We start from the raw sequence: 27099 nt of genomic DNA on the forward strand, positions 1-27099 counted from the left end.
TGAGTAACTTCCTGACTTAGGATCTTCTCTAAAAATCTGTTCTTTTACAATTAGAATATTTAGTGTATGATATGTCTCAGGCACTGTTATAATCTGTACAGATTTATCTGATTTTTAGTGCTAAAACCAAACAAATCTATAGACTCTGGGCATTTCAGAAGGTACATGAGACATATATAAAATAACATATCCATGTTGTCATATAAAAATATGGCTTGTTTCATTTAGTTTTAATATTATCTAGTTCTTATATCCAAGTTATTAGTGTGCTTTCCCTTGCTGATCTGGCAACAAAAATAGGAGTAGTGTGGAATATAGTCTTGGGTACTATTGAAAAACCTGTTCTGAAATAAGACAAAGCACTTCTAATGACTAAATGTATTTATAAAAGTTAACTTAAACTGTATGCTAAGAAATATTTGTTTATCTTAAGTGGAAGAACAGAGAAATTTTCTTATCTGTTAAATTCTTCTCTGGTAATTAGCTATTTGAAAACATTAAATCAAAATTACTAATAATAGATCATTTTAGCTAATGGACCTAAAAAGTTTTCTCTATAATCTATTGAGCTAAAATGTTTCTAGAATTTTTCTTTAGGCACTTAGCTTTCAGAGAGCTATTAACTAACATATTGAATTCAATTCCAAAAATATGTATTTCCTTCATAAACACATGACCTTCTGCTAGAAGCAGGATTTCTTAATAATACTGCTTTTATGCTGTTTTCTGCTGTGAAGAAAATGCCACAGGGGAAATGGGGTAACATGGGTATTTAAAACAAACAAAACCCACAAGCCTAATGCAAAACTATTGCTATGTAAGGATTACATATAGAGAGTAGGTGGATGTTTTCTGTATTAAAACATTGTCAACGGACCTTGTGTAAACTCAGCCTTGTGAATTCCTGTTTTCTGAAATGAAAAAAGAGAGGTAGACTTGAAATGTAAGAATAGATATAAATACTAACAATTTTTAGCATATTGCTAAAGAATCTCAGAGTGGATGAGAAAATATATCTAAGCCTGTTCAGGCTGTTATATTAGCACTAATGTCCTACCAAAGGAAGGCTATTTTGTTGTAGATATTTCCAAATAGAGCTAGTCAAAAAATTTTTTGCTAATGTAAGAACTGAGCAGGTAATGGATGTTAGTAGTTGTACCATATTTTTGCTTCTGCTGTGTTTTCCTTTTTCTAATAACTTCAGGATACAGGATTTAAGAATATAGATTCCTGGATAAACCTGTGTAAAACAATGAAGCTTCCAGCTCCAATAAAAGCATCTGCTGAGAGCTTCAAACAGTTCAGAGAAGCAGTGTTAAAGAAGAGTGGGCAAGTGCCAGAGGTAAAAAGGCCTCTGGTGCAATCTGAGATGGAACTGCAAAACATTCCACAGGGAAAAAAAAGGTTTGTAACACATTTAAATATTATTCTGTTTTGTGCTCGTATGGTACTGGGTGGGTTAGTTATTAAAACGAGTGTTTTGGGTTAGGTAATGGCCACATATCAGACGAAGTCATGGAGCTGTACCACTCCAAGCACAACAGCACATCCAAAATGCAAAAAGCAGCTTTTTCCCATCAAATTAGTATTATTTCAGCAGTTAAATAAACTTCTTGGGACTGTCTTTTTTCATTGTTGTTGTTAGTTTGATTTCTGTTTTGGTTTTGGATTTCGGGGGGAGGGGGGGGGGGGGGGGGGGGGTGGAGAAATTGTTTGGGTTTTGTTTGGGTGTTAGGATGGGAGGTTTTTTGTCCCCTAGAACACTCAATTCCTCTGGTCATGACCAGAATTCATATTTGTCCTCAATATATTATTTCTCCTATACCTGTAGCCAGGAATATTCTCATCTTACTGCTGTCCTAATGGGATATAGGATAATCTAGTCTTCAAGAACATGGTGTTAACATGGCTAAAGGGGTTCCAGTGCACACCACTTTTGGCAGCAGAGTTCTTTGCATTGCTGTAGAGAAGCATATTACATAAGCCCCTGCTGTAGTATTCTTCCCTAGCTGTTTGTAGTCCCTCTTTTAGGGAGTGCCCATTTGTGTATCCCAGTCTGAGGTATATGGTTATGCTGAGTGGGATAAGCGACAGCCTACTAATTACTGCTTTGAAATAATATCCTGAATTTTGTTTGCCACCTTTTGGAAGCTCTGTAATAGTTCCCTCTTCAGTAGTATTGATTTTTTTTCTTGTCTATTTGACCCTGTGAAAGATAAGTCTGAACTGGTTCCTAAATTCTCCTACTCCTGCCCATTGCTGGCTGTATTAGAACAGGTTAATTTTTTGGAGTGTACTATTTTAATATTTAATATCTTATTATCTCAAGTCAGAGCATTTGAGAGGCTTAAGAGTACACTCCTGGTTTACAACATACAGTGCAGTCCAGGCACCTTCAGCTGGTGTCTCTGAAGAGAAAACCAGGCATGTAGCTCTATGGAACAAGACATTACAGGTGTTTGCCTGAAGTTAGTGAAATATACCTCAAATAACTAGTTGAGGAGGAAGAAGGTAGAAGAAAAACATTATGGGCCAAGAAAGTAACAGAGAACTGAGAATTTCAAAGACAGTGTATGTAGGTTTTGTGTAGCGTGCCTATAAATCCCACATGCATAGAGATTGGAAATGGGACACAGGAAACCTGAACCTACTACAGCCCAACAACTGCAGGCACATACATCTTATGAAGGGAAATTACCATGAAACAACATGTGGAACAGAATCACGGCTTGAGCGCTATGCACTGATTTAAATTATTTGCAGAATTCTATCAGGTGCAAAATGTTCTTATGAAGAAAAAGGACAATTTTTATCCTCCACTGATTTCTTTTCATGTCTTTAAAGGGGCCATGAAAGCACAGGATTGGATGCCATGGCTGCAACAGACTGTGAGCTTGAAAAAGAAATGCATAAGAACAAACAACTGCCCGAAGCTCAACAACATGTTCTTGATCAAGACCGTAACTTGGCTAGAAAAATGGAACAAGAACGCAGGAGGAAAGAAGCAGTAAGTTGCTGACTCTTGCTACCTGATTTTTTTTCAACTCAAGTAGAGAATAAATAAATATTAAGTCAGGTCCTAACTTCAAAGGATCTGAATAATTGAAAACAACAGAACTACACTACCTGAAGAATTAGTCCAGAAAATGAAACAGGAAACTCAAAGTATGTTTTCAAGTGATGTACTATGAAAAGCTATCTGCTTGATCCTGTTACTCCTATAAGCTTAGAAAAATTGTGTGGTAAACTAAAATTGTAAATAATAAAATATTAATTATGCCTTCTAGATAGACATATTTTATATTAAAATATATATTTATAATATTTATATATTTATATAATATATATAAAATATTATATAGACCTTCTAAATAGTTTCAAACCTTGAGTCTTGCAAGCTGTCTATCCTCTTTAACATGTTCCATGTCAACAAAAGTGCTAGTCATACTGTTCTGATCTGAAATATCAAACCTGAGCCTTTTTAAAACTAACTCTATTTATTGGTGTAGGTAATGACTGCTTTTTAATTGCTACCTTTTTTAGAATAAACATTTCTTAATTCATGAGAGGACTTCAACAGCAGGCATACTCAAACTTGTAATAACAGAGAAGGCATACATTTTTTTAGAAGATGCCTTATAGTTTTTTCTTAAATCCTTATTAAATATTTTACCACCATAGTATTCATTAACGTCTGATTGCTATGAAAAGACACTAACTTGCTTTCTTGCAGATGGCTTGGCTAATTGATGTGAATCTGCAGAGAGATATTATGGCATCTTTCGAAGAATATCTTCAGTGAAAGCTGTAGTTAATATAGAACTTAACTTCAAAACTGCTGCAAGCAGCATAGTTTTGTACTAGTTAGGATCTTATAAGACCACTTTAAATAGTATGTAAGCTTCTCTAAAATACTTTGTATTAAAAGCTTGTTCATTAACACCTGAAGTGCCAAAAGACTTTTTTTTCCGCGGCTCGTTTATACCATGGAATGCAGTCTGATACACACTGGAATGCAGCTGTTCTTTTGTTTACAGTTTTGTACGTTGTGTATGTATGCTATTAAAACAATCACTTTACTTTGACACACTTGCACAGAATCTGGGCTGTGATAAAAAGACCTGTACAATAGGTCTCTAAAGGGTGCATAACAGTATTTGTAATCATAAATAAAGTTTCCATGAATGCTGTAATTTGAGCAGTAAATCCTGTGTAATTGCATTTCTTTTCAGGCCCAGATGTGTTTAATGTATTTTATCTTAACATAACATTCGGCTAAGGGTGCAGACATGTCTACCACATAGTTCTGGTTCTTCACAGGAAGAAGTTATCTAAAACAACTGGCTCCAGTTTTGAAAGATTTTCTGATTAATGCAAGATTTTATTAATGTTGGACTACTTGTCTGAAGCAGAAACCAGAATGTAAAAACTCTACATTCTTGTCGATTATATATAGCTGTGTCAAATTAAGGATGGGAGTAATAAAACATTGGTTTATAGACTTAATACCAAAACACAGTGCGTAATACAGAAATGTTGGGTGGAAGGGGCCCCCTTGAGATAATCCGGTTCAGCGAACTCCAAACGTTTTTCATCACATACCCCATCATTTAAAAATTTTAAGCATGGACCCCAATTTATTAATTTATAAATTATATACTTGTTCTACTGTACTAGTATATTTTTACATTATAATTTTTTAATTTCCCTTTTTATTTGTAATACTATTTATTTACTTTTGTTTAGTTTTCATTTTATTTTATTATTTTAAAAAATTGTATTACATATTTTCTTCCTACACTCCATTTTGGAGACTACTGATCTCAATGAACCTCCCACTCAAAACTCTCTATCACTACGGAGAACTCTGATCTGTCAAGTTCCTGGATGAAAGTTGAAAGCGAAGGTAACAATACCAGTTGTCGTGGGGTTCTGCCACAGACAACCCAACTCAGTAGAGTAAGTGGAAAAAACTTTCTACAAATAACTGAATTTTCAGAGAAAGACAATAAGTTGCTTCTAAATTCATAGATGCCAGCTAAAGCATGCCTAAAAATAGCAGCCTGGTCTTTCAGGTAGCAGGCTGATGAGATAGTGCTGGCTTCAATATATCTATCCTACAATAACTTTTGTTCTGGATCTTCAACTTCTGCCACAGCTGGAATGGTATTATTTCATTCAACAGCACAAAGAGTGTATATGACTACATATATGTGTATTGGGGCATAACCCCCTGAAATGTCTAGGGATCTCCTCTCACATGAGCCTGGCCTGGAGGCACTCTCAAATATATGCTTTTGAGAGATTTGAGGACTTGGCTAGGACAAGGATTTGTGATGGAAGATGTCTTGTAATGTAAACTAGTGCTGTTAGGATGTCTTGTTTCATATCTACATCAAAAGTTACCTGCCTGTCAAAAGATCTGCCTTCATTTGTATTTTATATGTTATTAATAGCTATTTGTCCTGCAATAAAATACTGCAGTTCACATTCAGGACACTCTACCTTGCTGTCACCTGGATATACTTTCTGACTGGGTTAATGCAAGCTCAAGATCTCTTGCTTTCGAAATAGGAGGTGACAGAGGCAAGGGCAAGAACTCCTTCTCTGCATTTCATCTAATCTATATAACTATACGGGCTTTGCTAACAGTATTGAACTGGTACTTTTTCCCCTTCAAAAACTAATTCCAGCTTCCGTGACTCTATATTGTTGTGATGGCTTGAAGTCACAATGTCAGTGCTGCTAATGCTAATCTGATAAACCCTTTATTTGCAACCTACAAGTTACTCGGAGAGGATAATCAGTTCCTATCTTCAGACAGAAAGCTGACTTTAGAGGAAAGGGAGTTGGCCTCCAAATGTGAGTACCAAGCCTATAATGATTGTTTGCCCAAAGCCATGACCACACTCGAGGAAGCAGGACTACCACTTCTGTAGATACCCTCTGCAAACAAGCTGTTTAAATGAACTGTTAGTTACCTAACAGTTAAAATGTGTATTAAGTTCTGTTACACTGTTCATTTACCTTGACCATTTGTAAAAAACAGCTCCATTAATGTGTCACTTGTATACTGTCTATGCTAGTAGATTGTATCTACATGTAAATGAAAGGGAAGATAGTCATTAGCTTTAAGAAGTTCCTCTGTCACTAACAAATGGAATATGTTAAATTTCTTAGTATCAACTATGAGTTGGCCAGGCTGGAGGCAGAGGCAGAACCAGTGATGTGCAAACTTGTCCTCTTTTGTCTCTCAGAGAAACGGTATTAGTTGAGCTGACAAAAGATAAGCAGGCAGATGGCACTTTATGGAGGGCAAAGCACACTGTCAAAGCACGTAAGACCATCTGCCTTGGGGTTGATTTGGCTTGGCACCCATTAGAACAATAATTTAGGGCAGAAGATGAGAAAATCAAAATATAAGGAAGACAGAAAAATAATTGTTTGGGTTCTTAATTTTTCTTATTCATATGAGATATATAGAAAATTCCAGGCTTTCTTCTGCAAAATGCTGGAAAATGTGTGGAAGGTATTCGCCTTGTACAAACAGGTTTGCCACACGTATGCAGACAGTATGGTCCTAGAGTACAAAGGAAGTATTCCTCAATAAAAGAAGAATTCTAGGGCTTCCTTGGAAAACAGGACAGCTAAGGAAGCAGAGGTGGAGGTGCCCAGAAGTGCTGAGCTAGGATGTGCAGATATTTCCTTGTGCAAAGACCGCTCAGAACTGTGAGGTCCCCAGCACTACCTGCTTCCCAGCCCTGATAGTGGATCCATATCCAGTACCTGAAGATGACATAGCAAAACTCCATGGGAAAAAGGTTTGTGTAATTTAGAAGTTTGACATGAAACTACCTAGGTAGTTAGTGATGTATAAAATAAAAACAGACTTAGTTCTAGTCCTGTGAAAAAATTGGCTCTGCTTCTTTCTTTGTACAAGGAATACTGCATAGCTTGGCCAAATACCTGCATACAATAATAAGGCACATCATGGTTCCAAAGTTTCACTCTTCTCGTACTGCAGATGACTACTATCATTTTGTGATTGCTGTGCCCAACCTATCACTGGACTTTCATCAACCTTTCTTTAGAGGCAAGGGGAACATTGTGGTCAACTCCACAATTTCCAATCTCAGTTTTCCACTTTTTCTTAAGAAATGTTTTCTAGTAATTCATTCTGATTACTGGCTTATTAAGAAATGAGATGGCTACTGTGATATAAACAACATTGGTTGTTTTGCTCCTGTCAAACTTCCTAATTTATCTAACTGGGTCACTGGTTTACTGAGGTGCACTTCAGGGAAATTCTGCTGCAGCTTAGTCTGATATTGAGAAGTTGCAAAGGCTTCTTCCCTACAAGAAAGGTCATTAGCACAAAGTCCGATGCATGAAGAATTAGCCCTATGCTAATCCTGGGGTTGGCGGTGTGAGTAATCCGAGTTTGAACGGAAAGCTCAGGCTCGGTAGGCATGATTCATGTAATCCTACTGCAGTCTGCAGAGCTCGGTGACTTAACTGAATCATCTGCTTCTGATGTTCCTTCTCTTCTTGCCCAAGAGAATGAAGGAGCCTTAAACAGCCCTGCACCTTTTTCCCCATTAGCCTGATAAAGCTCCTGCCCTTAAGTTTGTAAGGGCTTGTACTTAGACAATGAGTAGGGATCGTGAACAGTGCTATTCAACATTGGCAGCTGATGTGAGTTGCTGGTATTTAATCTGTGTTATTGATAAGAAAAAGCTTGGTAGATTTTTACAGTTACTTGAAAATGTTACATTTAGTAGCCGAAAATAAATTCAGATAATGATTTTGTATCTTGCTTAAACTTTTAAATGCATGAAAATGCACTAATGGGCCATTCTTTATAACATTCTCTTCTGCTGCTTTATTTCATTTTTTTAAAAAAAGAAAAATCTTGAACTTGTTGAAACCAGAATTAATTCTGTCACTGCCTTCAGCGGGACTAGGATTCAACATCAGTGCCTATATTTGTAAGTCTGAATTTAGAACAAGTAGGAGAAAGCATTTGGTATGTTACAGACAAAAGTCGTCTACAAGCTGTGTTCCATGCATAGTGAAAAACTATATATATTCTGCCTGCATACATGCTTATCTAATTTTTTAAAAAATAGCCCACTGAATTACATATCTTAGAGTTAACAGATGGATGATGTCTTTGTACCAGCTTCTACTTGCACTGCTGGACAGAGCAAAAATATTTCTTGGAAGTTAGATTCTAATCCTACAGATTCACCTGGATCAAGAACAAATTTTGGTTTTCATCAAACTCAAGTAACATTTAGCAACCCCACCCCTCAAAAGGGAAGCAGCTGCACATAAGCCTACGTATTAGCTGTGACCCTCATGTGGCCTCCCCAAACCTTGTCCATATCCTCTAGAAGCAACGGGTTGAGATCCAGGAGTAAAGATGAGCAGGCTGTGCAGTGAGTTGGATCAGGACTTGACAGGATTTGACATGCAAGCTCAATTCTTGACTACAATTTTCTTGTAGTTAGCAAATACCTTGTCCACGTTTTGTTATTTCCCAGAGCTAATAAACTGTAATTTTTCATAACCTGAACTCTTATGACCTGCAAAATCAATTGTTCAGCATAGTTATACTTCTTCTTACAATTTTGGATTACATGAACTATTCTGGTTCTAAATTACCCTTTATCCTGCATATCAGTAGGTTAATACCAGATAGACTGGAGCCTTTCTTCTTACCCTGGCATCTGTGGCCTCGTATGTGACTGTGACTACTTTGCTTGCACTTGTAGTGATTTACAACTAATGGACAGGCATAGGATTGTTCAGCTTCTAAAATCAGCCTTGAGGGGTTGACATCTCAGTACAGAATAAGTCACATTTAAAAAATATATATAAATTTTGGTGCTGGAGCCCAAAATTCATATATTTTTAAGAAATATTCATTAGTAATAGCATATAATAACTAAAATTGTAATACATTTACAAAATCACCTTTAAATGGGTATAGTAGTGAGGCAGAAGTGAAAGAATGTAGTCTTGAAACACACTACAGTGGAAGGGCACAGCCCCACACATACACCTGTCCACCTCTGGCACGTAAATAAGGTACGGACAGTCAAGGACGTGTTCGGAGCGTGCAGCGCGATCGCCGCCGGGCCCGGGGCAGGCCGGGTGGCGGGGCTGGCCCGCCGGCCCCGGCCGCGCTGCTCCCAGTGACATTCCGAGCGCGTCCCGGTGTCTGGCGGCTCTGGCGGAGCGCGCAGGTGACACAGCCGCGCCCCGCGGCCCCAGAGACGGCTTCTCCCCGTTTCACCGAGAAATACTTGGGGAGCAGAGCCCCCCGTGGCCGAGCCCTCCGCAGCTGGGCGCGCCCTCGGCCGCAGCGCCGCCGCTCCCGAGACGCCGCTCGGGGTCCGGCGAGCCCGGGCCGTGCAGCCGGGCGGGGCGAGCGGCCGGTGCTGTGTCCGTGCCGTGTCCGTGCCGTGCCCGCCGGCGGTGTGGGGCGAGGGCCGCGGGGCGGGCGCGCCTCCGCCGCCGCTCCCGGTGCCTCCGCTCGGGCGGCTCCTGGCGGCGGCGGCGCTCCAACCTCTCCCGGCCGGCGGGTTCGGCGGCGGCGGCGGGGCCCGATGGCGAGACCCGGCGCTGCGTGCCCGCCGCCCGCCCGCCGGGTGATGGTGGCCGCCCGGGCGCTGCTCTTCTGGGCGCTGGTGTACAGCTACTGCGGGGTGTGCGCCTGCATCGCCGGGCTGCGGCTGCTCTGGAGCATCGGCCGGCGGCCGGGTGAGACCTTCCGCTGGGTGGTGCGGGAGAACCCCCCTGCCTGCCTCAACGACCCCTCCCTGGGCACCCACTGCTACGTCCGCATCAAGGTGAGGGCGCGGGCGGGGGGCGCGGGCCCCGCTGTGCGCGTTGCACCCCCGCATTGAGCATGGCACCCCCTGTGCATGGCACCCCCTGTGCATGGCACCACTGCCCGCCCTGCTGTGCGTGGAGTGTGCTGTGCACGACACCCCCGCCCTCCCTGCTGTGTGTGGGGTGCGCTGTGCATGGCACCACTGCCTGCCCTGCTGTTCGCGGGGTGCTCTGTGCATGGCAGCCCCTGTGCGTGGCACCCCTGCCCGCCCTGCTGTTCGCGGGGTGCTCTGTGCATGGCAGCCCCTGTGCGTGGCACCCCTGCCCGCCTTGCCGTGCCTGCTCGCCCACCTGCGCTCACACCGCGCCTTCCCGCGCTGCCCCCGGAGCGGTGCCGTGCCCGCCGCGCTCGCTGAGGGGCTTTAGGCCGGGCCCGGTCCGTCCGCCCCGGGGGGAAGCGGTGCCCGTCTGGGGTGCGGAGCCCCCTGGGTGGGCGGGTGAGGGGCTCGCCCGCCCTGGGTCTCCCGCACCCCGCCGCTCCCCGCGCCGCCTCTGCGCTCGCCGGGATTTACTGTTTGGCCAGCCGCGCATCAGAGTCGCAGGGAAAAACACAGAGTAAGAAACTAAGCGCTGTCCCTCAGGTTGTACAGTTAAAGCCACCACAGTTAATTTGGGTGCTTGTCTCAGGTCTCTACCTGCGATTTGCTCCTTTACAAAATGCTCTAAATGAAGTTGTATTATCTAGATTTCTTTTGCAGCTATAGGTGAGCAAAGAATGCACAGCAAATTTTGTCAAGTGCTATTTTTAATACCCTGTTCTCAGGGTTCTGTGCAGATGGTTTCATGCCAGGCAGTACTAATATAAATCATTGAGCCTCATTTTCTGATGATTTGCTTGTCTTCTTTTGCTAGCGGTGTGGACTTTTTTACTTGTATGACATTCTTTTTTTCTTGTAGCACAGAGCAGTAAATTAATGGGCTGCTGGGGAAGTGAGAGGGGTGTGACAGTAGTAGAAGAGCATTTGGGGGCAAATCAAATTGCTGTCAATATGACAGTCGATCACTCATTTCAGGAAATAAGAAACTCTTGCTCTTGGATAACAGCAGGCTAATGGCTTTTTTTCCAAACACACATATCCTACAGATCTGTTCAGATTTCAACAAAACAAAGAAAACAGTCCATTTCAGAAAAGACGGCAACATCCTATGTCTGTTTTGGGGGTGGAAAAATGGGGATAGAAAGCAGCAACTGAAAAGGTTAGATGGTTAGAGTTCGGGGTACATAACATTTAAACTGCTGTGTGAGTGGTGATTGAATTTGTATGAGTAAAGGGGATGTCCTTAAAAGCAACAAATAGATTAAAATAACAGCATTGAGGGTAAATCCCTAGAGGACACTAACTGAAAGAAGCAGCATGGAGGAGCGATTTCCCACTACTCATTAAACTGAGAAGAGAAACTGTGGAAGGAAATTGAGAAACTTCTACTTTTTTAAATGTAAAAGGATCAAAGGCAGAGTGATCTGGAGAACTGCACAGATGATGTAATGGTCCTAAAATTTACTAGGAATTTATTTTACCTCTAAGGACTTCAAGTTCATTGGCACCCCAGAGGTGAAATATCAGTGTCATTTGGGGCAAAACTGAGCAAAAGTCCCTGTTTATATCCATAGCAAGTATCAAAAATCCAAATAGTTCTCTCTTTGGAGCCCTTTTGAGAATCAGGATGTAAGTTAATTGTTTTGTAGCTGGTTAGTAACTTATCAGCGCTAAGATATCTCAGAACATTTGAAGCATCTTTGGCAATAAAACCTTTTTGTATGCATTTGTGATCCTTGCCCTGATATTAGCTCTTGATGTGCAGCAAAAGGCATGGGATCTTTCTTTCCTTTTTGAAATAGCAGAAACAGTGCAGGCTCTGACATTCATTCAGGAGCTGCACAACCTTTCTTCCTGCCATTTCCTTCATGTGACTTCTAAACAGTATTTTGTAAGCTAACTCCCAATTTCTGTATCTACTTCTGTGTCAGAATTCAGTAAAAACTCTGGGTCATAATCTCAGTTTGTTTAAATTCTACTGGATTTGACCTTGAGTCAGTGTAAGCTTGTGTACATCTATTCACTTCAATAGCATTTCAGCGTTCAGCCTCTGCAATAAGTAACTTGTCTGCTCGTAATTCCCATAAGACCCATTTTCTTAAAAGGTGCATCAAAACCAGTGACTACAGACAGTGCAGAAAGAACATTATAACATTAAGGTTTAATTTTCTGGAGTGAGTCTGAAACCTTGAATAGTAAAAACTAGCAAAAACAACTTGCTTTCTAGTTACTTAATTTTGATTGCTTTTTGTTCTGAAGAATCCATGCAGTCCTTTATCATGCCAGAATGCAATGTGATGGTTTTAAATAGTTGCATAACTTTACAAGCTAACTGAAAGATTGAAAGTGCATTTAAAGTATACTGAGTCTCAAAGTCTTTCTGTTAAAGCACATGACTGGTGTCCACGTGAAAGCAAGGAGTTTGCTTCGACAGTAACCTGCATTTCCCAGTCACGGAGCCAGGGCTGTGTCAGGAGCATTGCTGTGCTCATTGCTGGACCAGCACACACTCACACAGCCTGGCAGGTACCAGAGATAGTTCTCCCTGGGGAAAGCTGTGGTGGCGAGGGTGTGGGATACTCAGCATTGCCTGGGTGTGGGATACTCAGCATTGCCAGCGTGTAGCACATACTGGCTCTCAGAAGCACAGAAGGCTTCAGCTTCAAAACTAATAATTTGATTTTTTTCAGCTGCAATATATTGTTTCTTAGAATATTGTCTGAAACCATCATCATTCTCAAATCCCAGAATAGCAGTTTTATGCAGCAATAAAAGCACACTTCTTTTTCTCTCATTTTAGGATTCAGGGTTACGATTCCACTATGTGGCTGCTGGAGAAAGGGGTAAACCACTGATGCTGCTACTTCATGGCTTTCCAGAATTCTGGTAAAACTCCCTACATGCTTTTCTTATATAAAAGAGGCTGCATAAGATACCCAAGAGTGAACATCTCAACCTAAATATCCCCAGTGTGATCCATTATATATGTTTATGAGTACTAACTAATGGCATGAAGTTTTAGTAGGCAATAAACCACGGAAACATTTTTTTAACTACAGCATCCAGAAAAAATTCCTGCAGAAAAAATTCCTGCAGACTAACACAAACCAACCATCTTTTTTGCATTTTCAATTCACTTTTCCCCAGGTATGTACCCTTTTCTTCAAACTTTGGGGAGGAACTGCTCATTTTTAGCAAATTTCCTCTTTGGATAGCACTTGCACTATATGGATAAACTTATGAATTATTGCAGAGGGTATTAAAATAAGGATAAGCAATATGGATTGCTCCGTTTATTAAAAATACTATACCTTAATTTTTAACTGAGGAAGGTGAAGAAGAACTATGAGTTCTATAGGCTATTGTGCAGCCTAATTTCAGAATGCTACTCAGGGAAAAAGATTCTATTATTAGTTCATCACAAGATGAATGATGAATCAAACACAGTCCTAAATGTTTGTTTATAACAGTGAAAAGCAGTCATGTGTCTAATGATTTAACCAAAGGCTATCATTGTCAGGTTTAACTAGTGAAGCATGGCTTACAGAACTTGCTACCAAAAAACCAATAAGGGAATAAAGGAAGTGCTAATGCCAGTAGTTCAGCAAGTTAAATGATCCTTTTTCCTTCCTAAACTCAGGTACGGAGCTAGGGTCCACTGTTGCAACTGTCATCTTTCAATTTGGACTAAGGTCATACCATGACAAACTGACCCAGGTAAAACAAAAGTCAGTTCTCTTCCCTTAGCAGCAATTTCCCATAGATACTAATGGCCTTGAGGATGATGGTAAAGAGTCATGTTTATGTTAAGGTAAATTTTCAAAGAAGTAGATTGTTCTAATAGTAAATTGCTATCTAAAATTATTAAAACTGAAAACTTTGATTGAAAGGACTGGTAGATGGAGCAGTGCATATTCTATGCAAACATTATGCATACCTTGCATAAAGCATATTCTAACACAGGCAATGAGAGTGCAGCTGATTTCCCCTACAGGGGGAATGGAAAAATTAGCAGTTTACATACATATTCTACTGAGATCAAGTATATTACTTTCAGAAAGCAGATAGCCATTCTTACAGTTTAGAATGGTGAGTCATGCTATAAGTGATGGCTAATATATTATATTATCTGACCATTCAAAAATTATGAATAAAAAACCTGTTATACAGGTCACTGGGACCACCAGTAGCATAGTTCATGTCACTGTTTTTAAAAAGAAGACCACATGCTGTGCTAATAGTCTGTAAAAAAGTTATGCTACAAATACTCAGGTCGGGTTGTTCACTCAATCAGCAAAGATTTTTTTATGCAGGAATAGTGATTGTTCTGAGAGCACAAGATAAAATAACCACAATTTAAGAGAGATTTAAAGCAGCATCAAATTTGTACTGTTTGTCTAGGAAAATAAAAAGGATATGATCCACAGTCAGAGTTCTTAATTGTAACAAATCCTCTGCCTTCAAATGTCTCAAGGTTATAAATAGGACAAATATAACCAAACAATACTGACCTTAGTGAGTGATAGAGAATGTCTGAACATGAAAGATCACTTAAGAATATAATGCACCAGAGCCACTAAGTGCTTTAGATGCATAAGAACTTGAAAATCAATACCAATGTTGTGGAAAGACAATAATAAAATATTTGAAATTGGGCATAATGTGTTGAGACAGCTGGGTACCTACAAGATTTGTGTGTGAGCTGCTAAATTTTGTACAACTCGCCTTTTAGAGAGAAAGGGATCAAAAAGTCTCAAAATAGTTTCTATGATTGAACCTTATGAACATAGAAGCATTCGCAACATTTCCAAATTCTGTTTGCAAAGCAGTTGTCCAGTAGTTACATATCATATGTGGTAAAAGGATTTCTTCAAATATAAAACCTACCCATTTGGTAGGTCAGACATTTGATGATTGACGGACTGTTGTGAAAACAGAAGATGAGGACAGCTCATAGACATCTTCTAAAAACAAAAATAGTTAATTTATTTATTTATGGGACTGGTTCTTTCTTCTTACTGAAGTACATAGAAAAGCTGCAACAGTTACCATGGCAAATTCAGCTTCCAAGTCGTTATATAATGCCTTTAAAAGATTCATTCCTGGAGATCTCAGCTAAACCTTATCTTTGCATTATATGGCGCTGAAATGAAAATGTTTGACTGTTTTGATTATATGAATACAGATTTATATCATTGAGTGTACCTGCAATATTACTTAATATTACTAATAGGCTGAAGGCAAAGATCAAGCAGAAGAGCCAATGGTCTGATATAAACACTATTTGGATTAAGGTAGAATTCTGTGCATCACTGCTACGACCACTGATGATCCAAATATTATATATCCTTTATCTGAGACTGTTGAAACAAGCAGAAATAAAAGCTACCACAGCGGGATACAGCCACTATTAAATATGCTGAGAAGGATTCATGTATCTCTCTATTACAGTGTAATATAAGGCCATGTGTGTCTTGGTACTAGCTATTCTGAAATTTATCTGGTTTCAGTAACAGCTGAAGGGCAAATAGTTCTTGCAGGATGAGACCCACCATTTTCTTGTTATTTTTGCTTCATAACACACATATAATCACTACATACTGTTACAGAATGAGGAATAGCCCAGGCCTTTGCCCAAGTTCTTAATTTTGTATGTCTTTTGATGTGTGTAATGTTATCACTCTTTTCCATAGAAACACAAGGAATGAAATATTTTGTATACCACCAACACATTGAGACAGCTTGTTCTGGAACAGTTCTGGTAGTAAAGAGACACAGATGAAATATAAATCCCACAAACTTTACCAAATTCATTTGTTATTAATTTAATTTCTTTCTTCGGGTTATTTAGTGTATGAATTATCTGACATTGTTTTTCTGAATAAAAAAAAAATCAACCATGCCTTGAGGTATGTTTCCCTGCTCCATCAAAATGTGTGTGTCAGTAAGTCAGGGAGAAGGGACAGCTTTTCAGACCTTACATTTTGTTGATACTGTGGCTCCAAGGATAACACAGAATAGTCCTCTCTGTGCTCTGGTTTATGCCTCCTTCCTTTGCTGCAAAGGGACTGTACCAGACTCCAGGAATTGTTGAAACACCCCAGCTCTGGCCAGGCCCCCTTTCTGGCAGCTGCACTTCCTTACTGGCAAATTCGAGAAGGGAACAGAAAACTACTGCAGCCACAAAGGACCATCAGCGTAGCACAGAAAGGAAAAGGAATCTCATTGCAAAGAAAGCCATGCTAATTTACCCTCAGTTATTTGGGTGCAAAAGCATTGAGTGCATTTTGATATCATACTGCTTGACCTTATAACTCCAACTTTTTTTCCTCTTTGTTAGGTATTCTTGGCGCCATCAATTGCGGGAATTTAAAAGTGAATATCGAGTGGTGGCCCTGGATTTGAGAGGTTATGGAGAAACAGATGCTCCTTCTCACAAAGAAAGTTACAAGTTAGATTGCCTGATAGCAGATATAAAGGACATTTTGGAATCTCTAGGTGCGGTACTAGAAGACAACCTACTTGACTCATAGATGACTTGATTTTCTAGCAAGAAAAACCCATAAAGATCTAGAACTGTTTTTTCTTAAACTGCAGTCTTTTTAATATATACACATCACAGATACATATAGGTATAAATCTAAGGATACTCGTATTTTATGGATTATTATAAATGAAAAAGGGTTGTTTTCTAATTATGATCTGTATGTCAGTATAAACAACAGGTAAAGATGATTTTTCCATCATGAGTTTAAAAAAAAAATCTTTCCTATGTGCTATGAAATTCAGCAGTACAAACCTCTGGTCTTTATCCCTAAGAAAGTCTTTGCTCCTGGCACTTAGAGGATAATGTTTTGAATTAGCACTTCCAGAACAAAGAATTTAAATCAGGTGACATTTTTCTTGCACAAACAAGGCAGAGTAAATATTGTGGGCTTTATAGAAATGATGAGAGTACATCTGCTGTATTAAAAAAAAACCAAAAAAACTCTCCCAAAATACTACTCCTGCACAGTGGTCAGTTCTCCAGAGCTGAATCGCTCTGTCTTACACAACAGAGAGAAGAGAAGAACAGAAGGGAGAACAAGGGACACGCAAATACCCAGTGTAATGGTCTAGAGCCGAAGTGAGCCTGCAAAATTTGTCCCTCCAGTTCAGTTTGAAGTGTCGCTGTTTGGGCGATAAATTGTAATACCTGGTGAAGGGTATTTCCTACCAATAGCAACACAAGGGGTTAGATTGTCATTCTCTGAGTCATTTAAATTCCCTGGATACTCCAGTGATGGTGAAATCACTTACTTCATTTCATATGAAGAAATAGTAAAGCAGTGATTCCAGTTCTGAGGTTTGAATTTAGAATTTGCTTTGATTGTGATGTTTGAGCATTGTCAAAAGATTGGGCAGGCAGTCCCCACACTGTGTTTACATTTTCCAGCCTTTGCTGGTTTTGTTAATCTCCACAGTAATGCCGTGGTTATGCTTGAGAAGTGCTCTCAGCATAATTCAATTTCATAGGGATTTAAAATTTTTTTGATAAAGTATTTCAGAGGCTTGTTATCTTTGTTCTAACCCTAAGTTAAATTCTTTTGGAGAACTTGATTATATCAAAAGTGCTCCAAAAGGTTTATATTCAAGAGGGTTTATAAGGTGCTTTGACAACTCTGTCCAAATTTTATGTCAGAATTCTAGAAATCTTGGCTTTTATATGTTTAATTTGCAGTGTATGTGCTCAGTGTTCCAATCCTCAGTGAGGAGGGTGGTGATATCTGACACTACAGTGCGTGTTCCAGCAGTGCTTAAAGAAGGAATAGTTAGACTTTCAAAAACTCAGTTGTTATCCCACATGACCCTTTTATTGCTGTTAAATACCATTTTTGTTGATGGAAGAATAAGTATGTGAATGTCAACAACTTTAAAAATTGCCAACACAACAGCTTATGGAGAAAAGCTGTGGGCCTACTAAGTGTATATATAGGTGTGCATATATATGCTATGTATATGGCTATGAAGTATAATGCCCACTTTTTGCATAATAGTGGTGTTGAGCGCTTAGATAACCTCCCATATTCAGAGAAATTCATGAGGATTAGTTTTGTTCAGGAGGGGCTTAGCAGATCGCTCCATCTTTTTGTCTGCAGTTTCAAACTCCAAACTCTCTAAACATGACAAATGTACATGCATTATAATGACTGTAATTGAACTGTCTGTCTGACCCTGTACTGGCCAAGATGTAAACAGGGTGGCAGTCTGGATACTGAGTGACTTTAGGTTGACATGGAGGTAGTACAGTTAAAGTTTAATGAAGTTCAATTAAACAATTTTAAATATTTGTACATTTTTAAAGTATACCAGTGGACTATTTTTTCTGACCATTAGTAATGGAAGCAGGGCAGTACTGAAGTTACATTAATAAATGTGCTGAACCACCTATTTTGTGCAATAATGAAATCATTATTGTATGTGATAATTTCTATGGATACTAATTCCATTGAAATAAAAGCATGTATCTGTGTTTATGTGGTAGGATACAACAAGTGTGTGTTGATTGGCCATGACTGGGGAGGAATGATCGCTTGGTTAGTGGCTATTTGTTACCCTGAAATGGTGACTAAGCTCATTGTGGTTAATTTCCCTCATCCTTCTGTATTTACAGGTGAGTTTTACAGTAGTCTTTGTTAAATCAAAGTATCTGCACTTCCACTACGATTATGTTTGCTTTGAGAACCAACTACCTGCCCCGTTAGATGTTCAGTAGATAAGTACTCCATGCTTCTCACAATCTGGGCTGTATTTTATGAAGTATCATTTTATAATGTATTTTATCGAGTATCTGACTTTTGGAAATAAATTTATTGTAGGAAGTTGGGAGCGCTTGCAACAAAATTTACTGACTTTTTTAGTAAACCTTGAAGGTCCACAAACATAATTTTCGAACAGATGAATCTGTTTTGTTCCGCTTTGGCAGGATAAAATTCCCTGAAGAGAGGGCTGTGTATTGTATTACACTTTGGTTAAGGCCTCACTGCACTATTAAATCTGCATAAACCAGCCTTTGTATACATGTGACTCAGACATTAGAATTAAATCCCAATTTAGGTGACAAGCAATAATTTATGATCTGGTACAATATTCATCGGAAGACAACAGCCTTCCAGGCTACTTACTAGATGCTACTATACTAGTACTAGTACTAGTACTCTTACTAGATGTACTAGTACTGAGCTGAAACAAGGACTGAGGTGCACTAGCAGAATTTGTTGTGTGATAGACTTTGTCTACTACCCAGAATTACAAAACATTTCATAGGGATTATATCAACATTCCATAATGAAAATGAAAGTAGTATCTCCCTAAATTCAATTTTTTCAATTGCTGGCCTTACCCATTTCCATTTAACAAATCACCTCATTTCCCTAGAAACAGCTAAGAATATTCAGTGCAGCTTTAATTTTCATTTCAGTTGAATATAAATCAGACCTTACACCACTGTAGAATCAGAACCATCCACATATGATGTTCTCACAGAGTTTTTGGGCACCTTTCTAAGATACTAAAGAACATTTTGTCAGGTAGTAAAGCCACACTTACCCCAGGAGAGGTCTGTTCATCACATGAGGAAGTAGGAGCTTTTTGCAGTATTTTCACTGACAGCAGGAGCCAGGCTGTGGAGACAATTACATTTTATTACAGTATTTGTTTGCATATTTGTTGAAGTACAAAATCTGCTCTGTAGCTTGATAAATTCTCCCTAGATCAAATTTGTTCTACTGTGGGTTAAATGAAAATATACAGTTTATAAATAGTGGAGAAAAGTAAAGTTAGCAGTGATGGTCTAGCAAGGAAAAATATAATGGGTAATGCAATTTAAGAATGTGTAAGATATGAACGTTTAGAAGATAGATGACACTTCAATTTACATTGGTTTAAACCCCATTTTTATTCATTGTCAGAATTAATATTTCAGAGATACCTCCTGTGTTGGGAATGCAGTTTTACCTTCCTGAATTTGCACCTGTAAAGAATAAGTTCTAGAATTCCTAGTACCTGTACACATTGTGTGCTTGCTTTGAGGAAGTTAGATATTTGAATGTCAGTGTTGGCTATTGCAACTCACTGAAGATATAAATTTACAATTTTTAAAAAAGAGTTAATGCATGTCTGTATCATTTTCTTTTGTTATATATGCTCCAGTGTCTTTTAAAATTACTTTAAAAAATCTTTAAAAAGTGACTCTATATAACCTTGATTACGGTTCTTGAAATTGCCAAGTAGACAACTGTTAGAAAAAATCTGTACTTCTGTGAACAAGAGTGATGCAGTCTTTAGAATGTCAGTGGATCATCATCTACAGATTTCTGTGCATCACATCATTGATGAGAGAAATACCTAAATATTTTTATTTATGCCCTTTATTCCACATCTGTGAAAAAAATGCTTTGGACTAGCTACACACATAGATCTCTAAGTGAAAACCTATAATTCGATTAAACTCCCCAGTGTCGCTGTCCTCACTTAATCTTTGGCTAACTTTTGTTTTGCTGGCTGTTTATATTAACATTTATAAAAGAACTATGTTTTAATGGCCACACCATATATTTACTCCTGAAACAATAATCATCTTTTGTCACATAGCATGCTTTAATGTAATATTTTTAAAACATTCCTTTAAGTTTAAAAAATAGTAATATTAACAGTAATTTTGTTTGAATCATCAGTTTTCATTTTTAATTCATGGGCATTTTTGTTTCAGAATACATTCTACGACATCCATCACAATTGATTAAATCTGGTTACTACTTCTTTTTCCAAATGCCATGGTTTCCTGAATTCATGTTTACTCTAAATGATTTCAAGGTGAGCAAAATGAATGCTCTTGTTTATATATTTAACAGTGAGTAATAGAATTGCCACCTACATTGATCCCTTCTGATGGAGTTCTAATTACTGGAAAAAATATGGAGCTTTCTGATTTTTCTTCTTAAGCTTTATATAAAGTAGGATATAAGTACATAGAGTTACTGAGATTAACTCTTGCACTTCTGGGAGGTGTTCAGGCACATAGTTTTAACCTCCAGCACTGCAGTGCATTACTCCACCTAGAGAGTCAGCTGGTTTTACTTGTGCCCATAACACTGGGACATAGTTGGTGCCTGTGGAACTCCTGCTGACTTATCTGAAGCTCCCATGGGCAGTGGAACATTCTCTTACCTCTTAGAGCCTGCTGCAGGGCAGGCAGACTGGGAGTCTGGCCATCACATTCAGCCAGGTGATTAATTCTGCCTGAGGAACCAAGGCCAGCACTTCGTGTAACCTTAAAAACCAAGTGCAAGCACATAGAAAGGGACAAAGCAGCTGCAGGCATACGCCTCCTACATGCAAACAGCCCAGTGCAGAGCTCCCAGTGCTGCATGCACACAGGGCACAGCCAGCTGGGGAGGTCATGAATCATCCTCCCTCCAGCCCTGTCACCTACTGGGGTCCATCCCAACAAAAAAAAGTGTGTGCCTGTGCTTGCCTTTGCCTTTCATAGGTGGCAGGTCAGGATGCAGAACTCAGTAACTGGGTAGGGTAATATTGGCATTTGTCTGTACTTGATTATTCTGAAGTAAGTTACACTAGAAATAAGTTAACCATGTGCTTTACACAGCTCTCTAAAAAAACATTTGAACCCTTCGTTGTATGTTCTCTCCCCCTGTCCAGTCACAGAAGTGAGTGATAGAGTGGCTTTGGTGGGTACCTGGCATCCAGCCAGGGTCAACCCACTACAACTCTGAACATAAACAAATTTATAAATATGTATAAGTAGATTTTAGAAAGATATGTCCTGTTGAAGGAGAGAAAACACATTTTCTAGCTATCTTAGGTAATAGCTTTTCATTCTTCCTTTTGTAGGTCCTGAAAAGTTTATTTACCAGCCAGGCCACTGGAATTGGAAGGAAAGGTTGCAGATTAACAGCAGAAGATATCGAAGCTTATCTGTATGTCTTTTCACAACCTGGAGCACTAACAGGACCCATTAACCATTACAGGACTATTTTCAGGTCAGTATAACGTTCTCAAACAGAGGAAAATATTTCTGAGAGTCCCCTGGAGCCCAAAAATGTTACTGCGGCTCCTGCCGCTGAGGCAGAGGGGGAGAACGGCAGCTCTGTTTCCGAAGCCTCCCCAGGTGCCGGGGGCAGGTACGGTAAGGCAGGTGAGGCCTCGTGTTCTGTGTGGTGTCCATACAAAACAGCAAAACAACCAGAGTGCAGATAAGGAAAATTTTTGTTTCAAAATCTAATAAAGCGAAGGCCCTCCCTCATACACAGCACCCATGGCAATTCCATAAATCTATCTCTAAATAACACTTAAAAATTAACATCAATTAATTGTTTGCATTACAATTCATATTAAGTAATTATAATATCTATCAAGAGCTTACTATTAGATAATACTACTAGATAATACGGCATCCAAGTACGTGACCCTCACTTGTAACTTTACAAAACTATGTCTGACACCCCCTTTTTACCTACCAAAAACATGGCCAGAAGGGCTTTAACTCTGTATACTCTACTTATAGAGCTAACTTGAAGGACTGTATCAAGAAGAGTGGTGTTGAACTTGTTTTTCCTTTACTGTCCAGTCTTCAGCAGTGATAAACGTCCTGCATGCTTCTCTAACACAAGACCAACTTCCCAATATTCTTTAAAATGACCATTCCCTTCTTTCCCTAAAGTCAGGCAGTAGATGTTTGAGGTAGATTAACTTTTCATTTCCCCTGATGCAAATTCAGTACCACCTTTATTGCTTTCTGTGCTATCCATGCTGTCACTGTCAGGAGAGCAATCAGCAGGGAAATACTGTGAGGAAAACAAGGATCCGAGCTAGTTGCTGTCTTGTTCAGGCTAAGAGACAAAACTGGAAGGAGAAAGTGGAAAGACAACACCAAGCATGGATGACAGTGGGCAATAAATGGGATGGCCCTGCTGGAAACAGCACACTTAGTTAAAGCTACGCAGAGAAAAGTCGATGACATCAGCTGGGCTGTCCAAGGGCGCTGGAGCTGTGTGGCTGCACAGCCGCTCCCGGCCCGGCAGCTGCTCTGCAGGAGCCCCGGGGAAGGGCTAATGAGGAGCTGGAGAGGCGCGAGCGCCCGGAGCCCTGTTGGTTACGTTGGGCACAGCACCTCGCATCACCGAGCGTGCACATTAACCAGATGCTCCTCTGACTGCAACAGTGACGTGCCTGTGACAGCTGAATGGCTGTGGGACTCAGATGAAACAAATCTTTGATATGTTTAAACTATTTCAGGCCTTTTCAGGCTCAAAAAAAGTCTAGTATCAGTTATTAATCAGAAAGTATCTTCAGAGCTGTTAATTCCTCTGTGTGTTTTGTGTGTATGTTTGTGCAGTGTTCGCTTTATTTTTCTAATGAAAGTATACCTGTAAGGAATTCAGAGAATTTTATTTTAGCTGCTGTCAGCCACGATGCAGAAGGCTTTGGACTGGAAAGAAAAGATTAGTCTTCAGCTCATTCAGTTCTTGCCACCAATTCTGATGGTCACACTTTGTCACACCTTACAGGATGTGATTTCTTAAATACTAAAACTGGATTGAAATTTTCCCTTTCTCTCATATGAGTTGTTAAGCAGCACTTGGATGCTAATGACTTGTATTCACCACAACTCCCAGTGGGCTGGTACTGGTGACCTACATGTTAAAGGTTACCAACTCATTACTATCCATTTAGAGTTTCATTCTTCAGAGCTTGATTTTTCTGGAAAATTATTTCCAAATAGATGATTGAAATAACCTACTTCCATCCTTCACCAACACATCCTTTTATAAATAGCACAGCAGCCATTCCCTTCACTATACTTTAGATTCAAACACTTTGAGAATAAAAATCATAAAGCTTTCCTGTCGTGCTTGGTTAAGAGAGATAGGTACAGAGCTGGAGCTTGAATTTCTTCTGATATGCTATATTTTTAGAAAATGGCATTAGTTATCTTACAGCAGTTAAGAAGTTACTTCACTATTTGTTTACAGAAAAGCTGTATAACAATGCTGTATGAAGGTTTGAGTCTGTTTTTCAAAGACTTTAACACTTAAGGAGTGGAACTTCTTTCTAAATGTGATATCCGCGTGTTAATTGTCATTAAAGGCAATTTCTAGAAATTTCAGGCATAATACAATTTCCCATATTCCAGACTGAAAAGACATACAGTGTAGTTCATAGGCAGTGAAAAATGACAGGTTGTTTATGTATGCAGCATGTGTAAAAAAGCCTGGTAGATTTTTTATCTAAGTAAGTCAGGCTACAAGTCTTGCAAGGCACAAAATAGGAAACCCTACAGTAGTGAAAACACCACACTTAAATAGTGAAAAGACCCAGGATACTGGATTTTAAAGGTAAAAAGGTTAGTCTAAATGCACTGAATGAGATCATCAGATTATCAGTTTTTAAAACTGGTACTATGAATAAGCTATGGTTCAGTGGCTGAGGTCAGGGTGTTTGCAAAATGAGATTTAAATTTACTGGTAAAAAAGGAATTTTAAGAGTTTTCCTAATTCATCAATCAAAATGAAATTAAATTATCACTGAAAGTGATCTTTTATTAACATTTTTTGACATAATGTGTAAGTAGAGGAAGAACATCTTCAAAGCCTCCACTTCTTTGTCTTATTTTAAACTAATGCAAGTCATCTTCTTTGTCTTTTCCTCTTTACAGAGCATAATCTCTTAACTAACTCCTAAGGTTAAAACTAGTACTTAAGTATGTCATAAAAGTTTGTACAGAAAATCTTTTTTATACATTACTGGTTTAAAATATTCCTATTTGTGCATTAATATAACGAAGATTTGTATCTGATCAGATGGAGTCTGTTTTGAATTGTCACAGTCTGTTACTATATGTGACTAAAATTAAGCAATTCAATCTTAGATAAATTTTTCAGCATCTCTGAAACAGATGTGCTGGAATAAATTTGGGTGGGTTAATGGTGAAATAGTCTTTACTTTCTAGTTACTTGCATCTTTCTTAATACGTGTAATATAAGGTAATATTTATTAAATATTCAATTCTAAATAATTGTATTTAAAAAATAATCTTTTTATTGAAAGTTTAAGTAGGTCATTGTGATAGTATCATGTTTATTATAGTTTTTCTTTCTAAGGGTTTTTATTCAAAGTGTTCTTCAAATGTCTTATAATGTATTTATCTTTAAACGCTTTCTAGTCTGACAAAACTCTGGGTTGTGATGTTGCAGTTTTAGAGAGACTATGACTTCATGAAAAGTAAATCTTTAAGAAACAGTTTTCCTTCACTGCATGTAAAAGATGTAGGTATGTAAGTCCTAGGCCTTCAAAAAATACTGTGGTGCTTTGTAAAGGGAACTCTGAAGCATTTTGAATGTTGCATGAATTTCATACAGTGAATGTAACTGAATTCAGTTCAGCATTTCAGACATCAATGTTCTATAGAACATCTTATTTTACAAATATTTTTATTTTCAGCTGTACTCTATGATATTTAATTTTTAATAGGTCTGAAACACTCTAGCTGGTATCTTCCATAATATCCAGCAATGGCAGCCTGCCATTTGCTGGGCACATATTTTTCAGTAAGGTAGTTTGGCTGGTGTGCAGTAAATAATGCAGGTTCAGAAACTTGCCATTCATCAACCAAGGGAAAGCAAGTGACCTACAAAATTCTGGCCATGTTGTTCCACATTCCCTTTTACAGAGGTCATGGGGCTCCTGAGCTGTGCTGAAGCATCTTTCATATTCCAAAAATGAGACCTCTGTTGCAATCAGCTGCTGATTAGAGACCTGTTACAGTAAAAGTACCTTCTAACAATTTCACCATCCTTAAAACAATTAAAGAATTTTAAGTCACAGTGTTTTCTTGGTATTGTAGGAGATATCTTGAAACTTAGAAAGTCTGCAATGAGATTCACTGCATTGATTTCAAAAGCTATGTTGACTAAAACATGTCATAATGATTTTTTGTTAAAATAAGACCTAACTAGGTGTGTTTTATTTTTAAAGCTGTCTACCTCTGCAGCACCATGAAGTCATCATGCCAACCCTGCTGTTATGGGGAGAAAGAGATGCATTTATGGAAGTTGAGATGGCAGAAATTACAAGGATTTATGTTAAAAATCATTTCAGATTAACTATTTTGTCTGAAGCCAGTCATTGGCTCCAGCAGGATCAACCTGACATAGTGAACAAGTTGATATGGACCTTTCTTAAGGAAGAGACAAAAAGAAAAAGAGAATGACTGTACATGTTTTAAGAGGTCTACGTAAAAGCTCTTCAGATTTAAAACCTAATTGTTATCAGGGCCATATTTCCAGCCTGCCTTCTATTTTGAGCTCTGTTAGAGAAAAGTGTTTTCATTGTACTGTATATTTGGACACTAATGTTACAGCTAAAAGAAGTGAATTTGAGAATATATGATACCAACATTGGTTTTACTTGTATACTTGTATTTTGCACATAAAAACACCTGCCTTAAGATACATATGTATTTGTACAGAAAGAAAATCATGGAAAGTTGCTTGGTTTTGTTTTCTCTCTTGCTTTACGGTTTTAATGTGTGGTGCCTTTTACAAATTTATAATGAAACAATGGAGTGGTGCCATACTGAAGAAAGTCACGAGTTTTCATTCTAGATTTGCCTGAATTTTTTTAATGTATTTTACCATTAAACAGTAACTAACTCTTTTTATCTATATTTTAGCATACTGAACGATTGAAAATTTTCTGGGGTACGTTTCTAGTCTTTAAGTGAATAATGATACGTATCTTGTTGTATTGTTGAATGCAGCTGCTTTGTGCAATGTGTTTTTCTTTCTTGACTAAAAAATGGGAAATCTGTACACTCAACATGTCTGAACAAGAAAAATGGAAAATTAAGATATAACATGTATCAAATCCACCTCTGTCTAATAAAATGCAACTTACACAACTCTCTTTATCTGACTTCCTGTGGAGAGATTTCTTGCTGAAGCTTAGAACTGCGTTTGAATAGCTGAAGTGTCTGCCCAGTGTGCAGCCCGGACACCCATGCTATGATTGTTGTAGTTTCTTGAAAATAATGCCTCATTGTTGGCATTATCCTTCCTGTGTGAGCAACTACTGTTCTTGTCTCCAAGAACTGCTGCCCAGC

The 27099-nt window shown here is 38.8% G+C and overlaps 2 protein-coding genes and 1 long non-coding RNA gene across 11 annotated transcripts in view; 2 read left to right on the forward strand and 1 right to left on the reverse strand.

The window, feature by feature from the left end:
- The window catches only part of BRDT (bromodomain testis associated), a 51083-nt gene extending 47141 nt beyond the window's left edge, over nucleotides 1-3942 (forward strand). For all 9 annotated transcript variants that reach the window (XM_027713322.2, XM_027713336.2, XM_027713331.2 and 6 more), the window contains 3 exons: nucleotides 1205-1404; nucleotides 2845-3007; nucleotides 3734-3942. In XM_027713322.2, coding sequence (XP_027569123.1) covers nucleotides 1205-1404; nucleotides 2845-3007; nucleotides 3734-3802 — 432 coding nt within the window. In that variant the 3' untranslated portion in view covers nucleotides 3803-3942. The remainder of the gene's footprint in view (nucleotides 1-1204; nucleotides 1405-2844; nucleotides 3008-3733) is intronic.
- LOC113983896 overlaps nucleotides 1-27099 on the reverse strand; it is a 44714-nt gene that overhangs the window by 16982 nt on the left and 633 nt on the right. The window contains exon 2 of the long non-coding RNA XR_003539273.2: nucleotides 19527-19600. This is a non-coding gene — a long non-coding RNA (uncharacterized LOC113983896). The remainder of the gene's footprint in view (nucleotides 1-19526; nucleotides 19601-27099) is intronic.
- EPHX4 (epoxide hydrolase 4) lies at nucleotides 9580-26912 on the forward strand. The gene is made up of 7 exons (XM_027713498.2): nucleotides 9580-9857; nucleotides 12739-12824; nucleotides 16279-16436; nucleotides 18463-18591; nucleotides 20689-20792; nucleotides 21831-21979; nucleotides 25974-26912. Exons 1-7 carry the CDS (start codon nucleotides 9615-9617, stop codon nucleotides 26206-26208), a joined length of 1104 nt encoding a protein of 367 aa, XP_027569299.1. The 5' UTR covers nucleotides 9580-9614; the 3' UTR covers nucleotides 26209-26912.

The sequence above is a fragment of the Pipra filicauda genome, unplaced genomic scaffold (genome assembly GCF_003945595.2).
Source record: "Pipra filicauda isolate LSUMZ 115617 unplaced genomic scaffold, ASM394559v2 scaffold112_size3218982_pilon, whole genome shotgun sequence".
Classification (NCBI taxonomy): domain Eukaryota; kingdom Metazoa; phylum Chordata; class Aves; order Passeriformes; family Pipridae; genus Pipra; species Pipra filicauda.